The sequence below is a fragment of the Cyprinodon tularosa genome, unplaced genomic scaffold (assembly GCF_016077235.1).
Source record: "Cyprinodon tularosa strain WSP-4 unplaced genomic scaffold, ASM1607723v1 ctg177, whole genome shotgun sequence".
Taxonomy (NCBI): Eukaryota; Metazoa; Chordata; class Actinopteri; order Cyprinodontiformes; family Cyprinodontidae; genus Cyprinodon; species Cyprinodon tularosa.
This window is the reverse complement of record NW_024038589.1, coordinates 456,478-469,553: the sequence shown is the minus strand read 5'-3', so window position 1 is coordinate 469,553 and position 13,076 is coordinate 456,478. Positions and strand designations below refer to the sequence as shown.

The 13,076-nt window shown below is 39.8% G+C and overlaps 1 protein-coding gene across 20 annotated transcripts in view; it reads right to left on the bottom strand.

Moving 5' to 3' along the window:
• The window catches only part of nav3 (neuron navigator 3), a 379,763-nt gene that overhangs the window by 81,469 nt on the left and 285,218 nt on the right, over nt 1-13,076 (bottom strand). For 18 of the 20 annotated variants that reach the window (XM_038281868.1, XM_038281866.1, XM_038281856.1 and 15 more), the window contains 2 exons: nt 10,582-11,677; nt 8,028-8,143 (listed from right to left, as the gene is read on the bottom strand). In XM_038281868.1, the coding sequence (XP_038137796.1) occupies nt 8,028-8,143; nt 10,582-11,677 (1,212 nt within the window). Of the gene's footprint in view, nt 1-1,256; nt 2,843-8,027; nt 8,144-10,581; nt 11,678-13,076 lie in introns of those variants that run through there. The other 2 variants (XM_038281872.1, XM_038281873.1) reach the window with 2 other exon arrangements.

Genomic DNA, 13,076 nt, shown 5'->3' with positions numbered 1-13,076 from the left:
AAATAATCTATAATGACAAAAAAAAGAAATGTAATTTTTTTTTTCCATATCCTTTTGATTACCACGCTTGGTAATCCATGCATCTTTAAATTTGCATTTATCAGACATGGCATTACTTGATGACCAATCAAATATGATTGATAATTCAGCAAATCACTGAAGAGAAAACTGCACAGAGATTTCCTGTTATTCACAACTTTTCATGATTTAAATCATCCAAGGGAATCGTGACAAACACATTTTTCACACTTTCCAGATTTCTGTTTTTTAAAATAATCAACCAGCGGGGAAAAAACTAAATAAAACATATTAACTTTCTTCCATTCCAGTTTTTTATGTTCTGTGTTGAAAAGATCTACAATTTCCCAATTAAAAAACAGAAACTATGTAGTTTTCATGTGATAAAATGTGGAAAACAAAGTATGCACGTTTTTTTCAAATTACATTACATACATTTACAATAAAAAATAATACTGGAACTATTATCAACCTGCTATAAGCAGAAACTGTATAGTGTGAATGACTGAGTTCTCCAATAAGCCAATGTGATAAAATGCAATAAGCTTTTCCAGACGTCCAGAAGTCATGCAGCTATCTCCTATATTTAAGTCTGTATGCATCAAAATAAACTGTTAGGCAGACATGCATGGAAGTGGGTGCACATGCAAAGTAATAATGAGGTATTGATCGCAGTGGCTGTGTGTGATTCACAGGCTGTGAGGGTGAGGCTGAGCTTTTTCTGGAGAGGAGGCATCAGGTTCCCACTATTTTGACCTGGGGGTATTTTTGGTTTTAATGCTGCATCATTCCTCATCCTGCCAAAAAAAAAGTCGGCAACAATCATCTCGATCCTACAGATGAAGCTCATATTTATCTACCTTGTCAATAAAAACACAGCAAAAGGGCAATAAAGGGACTTAAATAAAACAGGGTTACAGTGAGGTTATGGTTAATCTGTTGGTGATTGCAGGTTTTAAAATAGATTGGATTGTTTATCATCCATTTTTGATGGTGATTTAGTAACTGGATGGTGTCCTATTCTAAAGCCTCTTTAAAAAAAGGTTTAAATAGTATCTTAAAATACAACCAGCCTCCTCTGAGAAAGTCTGTTTCTTCCACGAAGATTAAAACAGTCTTTTCTGATCTGATGTTCTGAAGGAGGCGTCTTTAAGAACTTTGAGTTACCATGAACATATTTCAAACCTCCTGCATTTGGTTTAAGGATGAATTCCTGAGGAGATGAGGGGGGAACTTACGCGGGTGAGGCTGGGGTGAGGTGTGCAGGACCTGCTCCAAGTCCCCCAGCATGGTGAGGATCACCTCCTTATCCAACTGAGCCGTTCCCTCTCGAGGACCTCCCTCTGAAGCCTCCTCCTCTGCCCAGTACCCACCGTCTTTCTCCTTGCCAACCTGCTTCCCGCCTCCCCTTCCTGATGCCGTTTCAGTGCTGGAACATCCGTTCCTGCTTTCTCCATCTGCTCCTGACCCCTCCCTAGACCTCCTCCGTGGCTCAAACCTCGGGTGGCCACTGTACGACGCCCGTTGAGGACGCCCACCTGCCCCTGTGCAACGCCAAGGGACCGGGATGAGGGAATGTTCTGACTGTGAGAGGACCTTCGTGAGGGAGAGTGACAGGGAACGAGCTCTGATGCCCCGGACACCTGCGCTCCTGCTGCTCCCCTCCTTCCTGGGGCTGCCCTGCAGACTGCCTCCTGCCCGCTGGGAAGATGACGAGTAAGGTGAAGAGCTCAGAGGTTGCGAGAGACGAGACGGTGTCTCTGTAAGTTCAAAGGAGTAGACCCGCTGCTCGCCGTCGCTCAGCAGGGTCAAGTTGGTGAGCGAGCGCTGCTTGATCCGCAGGTTGAGGTTGTCGGGGAGAGGCTGGGGAGGCCGCCGGGCTGGGCTGCCCCCCTGATACACAGAGAACTCTGCCCCTCTCTTCATCCTCACTGCAGCCTACGCCTTCACCGCCGGTGGCTCTGGAATAGGTATGGTACGTGCAAGTGGGTCCACCTGTGTGTCCCTCTCTACTTCACATCTTGGCTGCACCTTCACTGAGAAAGCAGATGGAGGGAGGGAGGAACCGGAGAACAGAGGAGGCAAACGGATAGGTCCCACGCCTCCCCACTGAGGTCCAGGATTCAGTGGGCAGGAGGGAAAGCGAGCATAGGGCAAAGAGTGGAGAGAAAGCCACTCTCTGAGGCGTGCAGGTGAAATCCTGATCCATCCCTGAAGCAGCCCATCCTCATGGTCAGACTATGATTCAGACCAAATCCCTCCATCCTTCCACTCCATCCGCACGCCGTCTCTCTGCCTTCACTCTCCTGCCTCACCACGGTCAGGGGCGTGGACGCACAAGCCGCTACATCTCCCGTGGCTCAGTCTCTCTGCTCCTCCTGTGTCTTCTCTCTCTTTATCTCTCCCTCTGTTTAATGACAGTCTCTCGTCATGCACTCTTATCTTCCCCCCCGTCCACCTTCTGTCTCTCCTTTAATCAGCAGCTCACTTCCACAGCTCTGCCGCTTCCTCCCTGACACACTGACTGTTCTCTCTCCACAGCGGAGAATAAATGGCTGGTGAAGTCAGACTCACGCACATTCCAGCATGCAGCCCGCAGCTTTCCCTCCTCCTCTCCCGCTCAGCCCCACTCAGTGTTTATCAGCATTCTTTCTCTTAATCCCCTTTTCATTCTCTTCTTCTGCTCACTTCTTTCCCTCAGCTATCCTCCCTCGCTTCCTCAGCCAGCTATTTGAACAGTGCACCTGTAAGCTTGCAGCTCCTGCTGCACCAATCTACCCAGCTGACTTAATTAAACCCCATCTTGGGGGCGTAGAAAAAGTGAGCCCTGCAGCTTATCACCGACCAACAATGAGCCAACATATTCTCATCAATCACTGCATATCAGCCCCATCCTTTCCTTTTAAAGCCAATTTCAACGCAATCTTTTATTGCTTTTGACTGAAGGCCACTAGCAAAGACTGTTAATCACAAAACATGAAAAATAATAACAGAAATTATGACAATCAGAGGAATTAGTTGAGGTTTAAGTAGACTTTATGAAGTATGACTGGGCTTAGTGAATATTAAAATAAATACCAGTAGCAAATAAATAAAAAATAACTACGTCCTTTTTTATACTATTAAGGTTATTTTATCAACTTTTAGCTATTCATCAGTTGCTCTTTACTTGTTTTGTATAAATAGTATCAGCTTTAATTTATTGAGTCGAATTTGATTAACATTTTATGAGTAAGGTCAACAATACCAAATATAAGTAGATTCTAACCAATGGGAGCTCTAAGGATTTCATTGGTTTGGACTTGCAACATCTGAAGTCTGCCACAGTTTGTTGACTATAAGCTAAAGTTGGCTGCTATTTATTAAAAGTAAGAACAAGTAAATCTAATTTTTGTTTTCTTCTACCACATAATGAATACGAATCACTTTTTTCATAATAAAGAAAAAGATTAACTCTGCATTTATACAGTTATTAGTGAGCACTGGGACTTGTATGGGTTCAATTTTTGGTTTAACTTTCAAAAGCTACAAAACATGGAATTGCAGATTAGATTCCATATACAAACATAAACATTTTGCACATGTTTAGGTAATAAAAGAAAAGGTATATTTGTTTGGTAGATGTGTTTGATATGAACTGTAAGGGCCGTACCAACATACTTCTAGTAGGAACACATACATTACCAGACGTACAGCTACACCCTTCTTCCCAAAGACTCAACGTGAGAAGGTTTAGTACAATCAATGATATCTGTAGGAAATGCATAGATGGACAATAGATGTATGCATTCAAGCCGCAAAGATCTAAGCTCATTTATTGTCATACAATAGGGAAATTAACTCTCTGCCTTTAACCCATCCCCTTGAGGAAGCAGTGGGCTGCCATTGTGTGGCACCCAAGGAGCAGAGTTGAGTTAAGGGTCTTGCTCAGGGAACCAGAGTGGCATTCTTTGGGAGTATGTGCTTTAACCACTAGGCTGCCGCTCCCTTTCAATTTGTCAACTTCAATTCAGGTAAAATCAATCAGGTAAGAGAAAAAAAGTTGTGCCACAGAGTTTTGTGGCACATCAGCAGCACCTTCTAATCAATTTGTAGGCCATTACTTATACACATCTCTACAATTTGAGGATAGATGTGTCCCAAGAAACCTTAGCTTGATATATCTGATACAAACCTTTTAATCAAAGCTCTGGCTGTTTGTTTAGCATCCTAAAAAGTTTTTCCTCAGTTTTTCATCAAATATCCTATCTGGTCTATAAAAGAAACCATAAACCATATAAACATCCAACAGCATGATGCTGCCACCACCATGTTTAGGAATAAAAAGGTGTGTTTGGGGGGGATGGGGGGTTTGAATAGATAGATTTATTTTTTTCTAGCTAGATTTTGTAGGCTTTATAAGTGATTGATTTGACTTGATTTATTTGATATATAGAATAAAATGTTACCTCGGTCATTGACAAAGTAAAACACAGTGGTTTGATGAGTCAAATGAGATACATTTCAAGCAATATTAATATTTAGAGCTCTGTGTCCTGATCTGAGAACAAATAACATGTTTTATAAAGTGGTGATGCTTCGTTGTCTGAAGGGTTGACACCCCTGCCGTGGCCTCCACATGTGTCTGCAGGATGAGCAGGCTTGTCATGTGGTATCTGTGGTATGCCGAATCTTAAACTGCCCTGTCAGAGACGTGTTCCCGCTCCTCCACAGAGGAAGAGCCAGAAAGCGAAGGATGAGAATCGACTCTGAAACCTGTGACTACAAAAAGCAAGTGTATATAATGGCGCTGAAACAAAGAGGATGGTCAGCACCGTTTTGTCTAATTTTATCCTGCAAATGACGGGCTTTGGAAAAGCCACGATCGAAGCAAAAAGGCTGGAATGTTGCTGCCCACTCGACATCCCTTAACCTATAATCACACGCTGTTGTTTTTGCAAAACTTTGCTTTGTAGACTTCTCCTGTTTTTCAGCTTGACAATCTTCCTTTCCAATCTTGGACTGGTTTCTTTGATTTTTCATCCAGGCTGAGCTCTAGTTCCTCTTCTATGATGAGTTTGGAATTTGGTTCCAATGAAAGCATTTCTGACTGAAATCAAACAAGCTGCTGCTCTAAAATGTAAAACCCCAATTTTCCTCAAAGATGTGATAAGCCACCTTTACTATGAGCACGTTACAGGAGCAAAGTCAACTTAAGATGTAAATAATACTAAAGGAAAGCAGCTGCAGCTCATTTGAACCTGAGAAAAAAGAAAGATAAACAATAGACATCCTCTGAGCAACCCTTTTGTTTTTCAGTGCTGGTTTGTTGGCTGGTTCTATTATGTTAAAAATTTGCAGATATTCCTGTAAACTTACTGTATACCCATATTACCTAAAGCAAATCTGTATAAAGAGCCATTTCATTGGAATTTAAATAATTTAATAAATATTCCATCAAATGAATAAAATGTATATATGAAATACACAAATTATATAATAAAAATATATTTCTTAGCTTATTTTTAAGTTGTTATTTGTTTTTCTAAAAAGTTACTTTCAAGATATTTTATTTTTAATACTATATATATATATATATATATATATATATATATATATATATATATATAATCATACTTGGTTATTTTAAAATGTATTTATTTAGAAATGTATCCTTTTTAATTTTATGTATTTTTTTATTTCATATGTTTTTTTGGCACAGACACAGAGAGGTCTTAACAGCTTAAATTACAAAAAGAATATGTATTTAAGTTAATAAAGAAATGGAAAAATAAGCTAAAAATGTATTTTAAATATGTTGTTTTGTTTAATCAGTAAATGTATTGATTATTTGGAATAATTAATACTTTATTTATAACTGTATTCTCTTTATTTCATTCATTTTGAATAAAACAGCTCTCCATAAATTATACCCCATTTGGGTTTTTTATGAAAAGAAAAAAAAAATATATAGTATTGCCAAAACACGGGTAGTGTTTCTTTAAACTGACTGTTTTTCTCTCACGTTGTCATCTGTTTCTGAATATAATCTATTATTTTTTTACTTGGGCTTTCCATACCTCTGATGTAAAAGTGATTCCCGTCACCAAAACCAGTTTGATTGTGTATTTGATTTTTTTTAATTTAGGTTAATACATGTAGCAACACATGACATCAGAACGCCTTTTATAGACACAATGCGTCAGTAGAATGTCCTAGAATAATATTCTCTATAAACATCGCTATCATCACTATCATCTCTGTGGACACACCGCTACACCTGGCAGCACAGCCATTTTAAACCCAGTTCTAACATGTTTGGGAATCCTTTCCTAAAGTGAAACCAAATTACCCCAAAGATTTAAGGTGAACCTAAAGAATTTAGAAGCAGCCTTTTGTCTTCAATATTTCATCTGCTTTGCAACAAAACCAATTTCAGTAAAAAAACAACAACAACAAAAAACAACTATCCAATCTAAATGTATGTTTCTATTTTCATTCATGACAGTTTATTCTGTTTAAAAATGGAATATTACTATTTCTCTGTTGGGCCCACTTTGCTCCATTTGTGTCTTTATTAAGAATTTAGGCAAATGACTTCTCCTTAAACAGAACGTCTCTCATGCCCATCCTCCAGTTCACTGGAAGGAAAACTCCTTAGAACAACAGCTCCACAATTAGGTTGCAAAAACTCAACAGAGACAGACTCTTTCAATCAGTAGCATCCCTTCTTATATGATGTAATAGTAGAGAACTTTGTTTGAACTGAAACGGTAAAGGAGCAAACATAACCAATTATTTTAACGCAACCAAATCATGCAAAGCAATCAGGCCAGAATCAGATGGCCTGTTTTGGACAGAGAGAAGATGACGTCAGTCTCTGGATGAGCTGCTCACCTTTCTCTCAAGACACTTCAAAATGCCTTACAACACATCAGAATCATAAACACTGCATGATCTAGCCTAGAAAATGTGATCAGAAGGATAAAACGGTGACGCCCTGTTGAGTATATCGCTTCATTTTCACTCTTTTATCTCTGACATTTCATTAACATATAATCAAAAGTTCTAATATTGTATGTTTTACTAGTTATAACATCATATCCAATCTTAATCATTCCACAGAGGCTTAGAAAGGAAGCTAGCAATCTACTTCTGGTGATGCTGTTTGTTGCCGTGGCAATATATATCCTGACCTTTTCCCTTCCGTTCATTAAACGGGAAAAAACATTCAAATCCCTCAGGTAAACACCACCAGCATGTTGTAGAATGTAAACACTGATAAGCTGAAATATAAAGTCAATTTTGTTCCATTATTGCAGCAAAAAAGGAACATGTCTTGTAAAAGATATAAAAAAATAAAAATAAAACACTGATAAATGCTTTAATAGATAAAATAAAAAGGTTTTGAGAGCAACTGTGCTGTTCTCTTAGATTTATTGCAAAATAAAAAATATTTGTTATTTTTTTAATAACATTTTTTCAAATCGATTTTCCATTTTTTTCAAATAATTTCATTTTATATTTGACTGTTTTTAATGATTTTGAAAATATTAAACCTGCAAAAATAAATGTGAAAGAAAAACAGAAATAAAAACAATAAAACCTGCAAAAAAGAAAATTAAAAAAAATGAAAATTACATTAGAAAAAACAAGTTTGAAACAATTGTAAAAATCAGAGAAAACAGTTATTCTCAAAACCTTTTTCATCAATTATGGAACAAAATCTGCTCCATAATAACACATCTGGTGCTACCAAAGCTTTGCTTTGAAAGATAAAAACAGCTTTTAAACGAAACAATATTATACATATTACACAGTTTTATTTCTTGTTAAATAATTCAGCCCATAAACATGCAGATCAGAACTGTAGCAGTTTTATGGTCAATTTGGAATCAATATAGATGCATATCAGCAGGGGTAAAATTCCTAATACAACCCATATATAAGTGTTCATTTACACACCCACACAGCGGAGAGAAGGCGATGAGCTACACAGAGCCTGCAGCGCGCCTGTGTGTGTGTCGTACCTGATATCTCCTCCAGGCACTGTTTGGCTGTCTTGCTGTAGACCAGCTCTCCCTTGGTGGGGCTGAGACAGGGGTCGGCTGGGGCCACCGTGGTGCAATCGTTTTCTGAGAACGTCCTGCAGGCGGGAAGAATAATAAGAAGGAAAATCCAGGCATTTACTTACATGAGCAGAAATAACTGTTACCTGCTCCACTTTGATTTCATTATGCAGTCATAGGCTATTTTCCCCAGTAAAATTTAAATAACTTCATTGAGATTTTTCTTATAGAGTTCTACCAGTGTCTGTCATCAGACCCAGTTCAGTTTTTAAACAGTCGGGTATCTGCTGACCCAAACTATTGGATTTATAATCATGTGGCAGCACTCTTGCTAACATTAAAATCTGCAAGGAAAAGAGAAGACACCCTGTAAGCTTGTCTATTATATAAAAATAAACTTTTTTTAACACCATGTTGGGTTTTAATTGGTGAAAATGGCTTTGTGGAAACACATGCATAGAATGCTTTTAAAGATTTCCCTCCTTTACACTAGAAATCTAAAGTATATGCAGAGCAACAGGGGCAAATATGGGAAGAGGAAAGCTGAAACAAGCAGACGCACAGATCTAAGCAAAGGCCAACAGCGTCCCTCCCTCACATACACACGGCTGCCCGCCACCACCTGCAGAACCGCAGATAACAGCAGGCTTCCATTTGTGAGACTGACTTCAGCTCATGTGAATTATTTCCCCTCACTGCCAGCTTCCACCTTTAGCTGCATAGATATCCTCTACCAAAGCTTATTTGAACAATGCTGATGTATAATAAAAATGAATACCAAATACATAATGTAGCCACACCCACAGCTCAAGCTAAAAGTCAATCACCGATTTAAAAAAATACTAAGATCTATATGAGTGGAAAGACTATGATGCAGATTGTTTTCATCTGATTAAACAGGATTTATGATGTGCTAAAGTGTTTATTACACTTGGATGATAATATGCTAAAACCCTTACAAGATTAATAGAGAGGAAAATGATGGAAAAGTTGAGCAGGGAGAACCCTCCCACCACCCGAAAGCATGCTGGGAGCCTCTGTTGAGGCCTGCAGGTGGACACTGATATAGAGACTAGACAACGTGACCAATTTCCCCATTATATACATCACTGTGTTTAAAGACAGGACGGAAGGCTTAATTGCAAGCGATCTCCTGTCATTACCTCCTAGAGTCTTGAGACAATCAGATACTAATGATTGAAAATAAAGCTTTTTTAAAAGATAAGCATTCCTTTGTCAGTTCTAGATGTCACTCCAGGAGATTGGATGGCAGACATACACACGGAAACGGATTGCCATAGCGACGAAAATGAAGAATCTTTGTCAAGTGAGCGCATTTCAGTGGTTGACGAACAGCACCCAGTCAAAGAACAGATCCTGCAACTGCTTCCCTAAGCGTTTGAGGCTGTATGCTCTCACACCCTTTTTTTCAAGTGGAGAGGGCGGGTCTTTTAAATAATCCTCTACAATACCTTTAAAGGTGCTTATTCATGTTACTTTTTTATAACTTATTGGAGGTGGAAAATGTTTAGCCCACTCAGAGAGCCCCTCTAAAGCAATGCATGGCTACATATCTAAGTGTCATTGCTTAAAACAGTGAAGGTTTGTCGATCAAAACCAAAACACGATTTTTTAAGCTCCTCTCAGAGAATTTTGGTTTTGTGCTTGCTGAGACAGTTGCTATGACACGTTCTCAGATTTGGCAGAACATTCTAATAAATTTTTTTTTTTGTGCCTTTTGTCAATATTAACCATCCAGTCTTTGCTGTAAAACAATGAAAGCTCTATTTCTGTTATTAACCCACTTTGTATCCTACCTTTAATGATGAAGAACATTAAAAGTAGGGGGGAAGATCTTTTATTTCCGGGTGGATCATCTAAATAAGTGGTCCTCCTAATTGTCCATCATTCTGGGAATACGTGTAGGTAAGGCCGTCCTACGTGCTCATCTGTTAGCTCTGTTTTTCTGTGCACTACTAAAAACTAAAAATCTCTTTTTAGTTTTTAGTAGACTGGAGAAGACTTTAGAGGTTTATCCACTTAATTGTTTCTAACTAAGTTTAGGGCTTGAGTTTTAACTAAATCAATGATGGTGAGTGAAAATATCTATAATTCAAAGGGAATGCATAGTGTTGCCCTTGCATTAATAGTTTTCTGTTCCTGATCACTGTACCATCAGGGTGACAAATCCAAACTGAACATGTCAAATCAACCTTGTCGGAATAAAGAGACACTGAAAGGATTTCTAAACACTGCCGATGTCTTGAATTTCACATTAAGGATGAAAAACAGACAGCCAAATAATAGGCTTTGGCAAGCAGAGAGCAGAGGATGCTAATTTGTTCTGTAATGACTGTGAAGAGATGTGGAGGCGAGAGCATGATGCATGGTGGGGAGAGGCAGCTGATCTCTGGGAAAACTCCAAGACTTCACAGGGTGTGTGTATTTGAGTGTAAAGGTCTGTAGGCCTATAGATTTCAAAGAGGCATCGGTTTTGAACCTTTTCACAGCTCACCTGTACATGAAGGGCGCCACCGTGGCCGTATTGGGGTGGTTGTGTTGCTGCTGCTGTGGAAGTAGAACCACTCCGTTTCCTCCCGGTGCCCCACCTCCTCCTCCTACAAGCATCCCACTGGTTCCAGATAGGGCTGAGGTACTGGTAGACGAGGTCATACTAGTCCGTTTCCCCTCCGTACCGCCAGAGGAGCGCTGTATGTAAAAACTCCCACCTTGTCCTCCTTTGGTCAGCTTGGCTCGCTCTCCTTCACCTGTCCTCATGTTGCCGCTGCTGTTTAAGGCAGCTTGGTTCTGGGACTGACTCTGAGGTTTGCCTGATGTTGTGGACGGAGCTTTAAGCCCTGGTTTTGGGATGCCGCTGGCAGCAGAGGAAGTGCCGCCATCTTTCTTTCCTGACGATGACTTTCCTCCCTTTGGGATGAGGCTGGCTATTTTGGAGGATTTCTTAGTGGAGTCGGCTGAATTCTCACGCTCCTCTTTTGGTGGAGAGCTGTCTTTTGAAGATTTCACAGACTTGTTTTTATCCTCCTTGTCTTTGCATGGGGCCAAGGACCTGCTGCCACTGGCAGAGGTTTTTGATGAGGATGAAGAAGAGGTTTTGCTAGGTGCAGAAACGGATGACGCTGGCGTCTTTGTTGAGCTCTGTTTGGCGGTAGCACTGCTACTGCCACTGCTGCACAATGACCCTGTCGGGGTCTGTCCATCGTCCCCGTACTCCGAAAGGTCATCCTCCTCCTGCAGCGTCATTTCCGCCATGGATGGTGACGCTCTTGAGGCTGATCGAGGGTTAATGAGTCGGAACTTCTCCAACATTGACCTCTGTGGAGGTGCAGCTCCTAACCCAACTTTGGAGGCCTCGTGAAAACCTTCCAGGGCCTGGGGTGAAGGGGTGGTGGAAGGTGAATGGGTGGGGCTTGCCAGCATGGAGGAAGTGGCGCTGTGCTTGAGGTTCATTGACTTGCTGCGCCAGGACTTCCCAGAGGTGGGTGAGGGGATGGCAGAGGCCAGCTGCTGCCCACTGAGACTGGTGGGAACCATTCCACCCATCCCACTCCCATTCATCCCACTGGGTACAGGGAGGCCCCTCACCGATTCTGAATAAAAAGAGAAATATAATTTTAGATTACAACTTAAAAAGACATTTTATTTTATTTTACAAATCAAAATTTATATGATGAGCAGATTGATGCCTTAATTTTTCAGCACCGATGCATCTATAAGGCTGTAGCCTATTTTCCAAAATTTTCTTAAGGTCGGAAGTTCCAGCGATTTTCAGCGGATGTGGAAATCCATTTTGAACGGGTCGGACCTTGCAAACAATGTAAGCGTTTTATTCAAGATGGTAACCAGCTCAACTCGGACACTCCACGTCAAGTGAAGAGCAGTAGAGTACTGCAGTTCTGTGCGTTGGCCACAGGTGGCAGTATCATTGCACAATCTGTTCTGCACATGCGCAAATGAGCTGATTGTGCAAGACATCCGGCTCGCTCTCAATTTTATTTTGTTAAAAAGACCTACATAATGTTTTTTCCTCCCCAAAAATAGTAAACGTACTAAAATATAATGTGTTAAAGGTAAATAATTTATTTCCTGAGAAAATAAATGCCTTAAAATCCTTTATAATTTGCACCAGAAATGGGCAACTTCGCTTCTTCCGGTGGCTACTTTTTTTCGGCTTTGGATTTAAAAATAAATCTAGTCTTTTTGAGTTTTATGTTTTCGTTTCGTTTCAACCTTATGGTATATAGTGAGTAATCTAAAGAAAGAAACAACTAAAATGCAGATAAACGTGGTTTAATCATATTTTGCCAGACTGCTCTGAACATGTCCGATGATGTCAGAGAAGCAGTTTAATAAAGAAAATGTAAAAAGCATCAAATTGTGTCACAAATGTCATAAAACATTTTCTAACGATGTGTATTATCATCTTTTAGTGAGTTAAGGATAGAAATAAGTAAGCAACATTATTTATGGACACCCGGATGTATATCCGTTTGCGCATGTGCAGGACGGGTTGTGCTTCCGGGACGGATCGTGTAGGGACAATGCCCAATGTCTGCAAGGAAAATTATTTGTTGCTTGAAATCAATTGTTTATCATTAAAGATGCATTGAAAGTTGTGCTAAATAAAACTCATGTATAGATTAAAGATAGAGATAATATCAGGTTTGCAGATGACTACTGCATTTACCTACATTATCAATACTTTAGTACTGAAGAAAGTCATCTCTTCTTAAGATGGGGAAGCAAAGCTTACTTCAGAATATTCTTTCACTTTCTGGTTTTATACAAATTCAGCTAAAAATGAAAGCATTCAAAGAGTAAAAAAATACCCTACAGAAAGTAATTCCAAAGGAGAAAGGTTGCGTTAATTTCTTCAAAGGGGATTAAAGTCAGCATCCTTTTATCCTCCTGTTCAAAAAGCTATTCCTCAGCTTTATAGTGCAGAGAAAGAAATATTTATGATACATATTTAGTGTCAAAGGTTGTGGA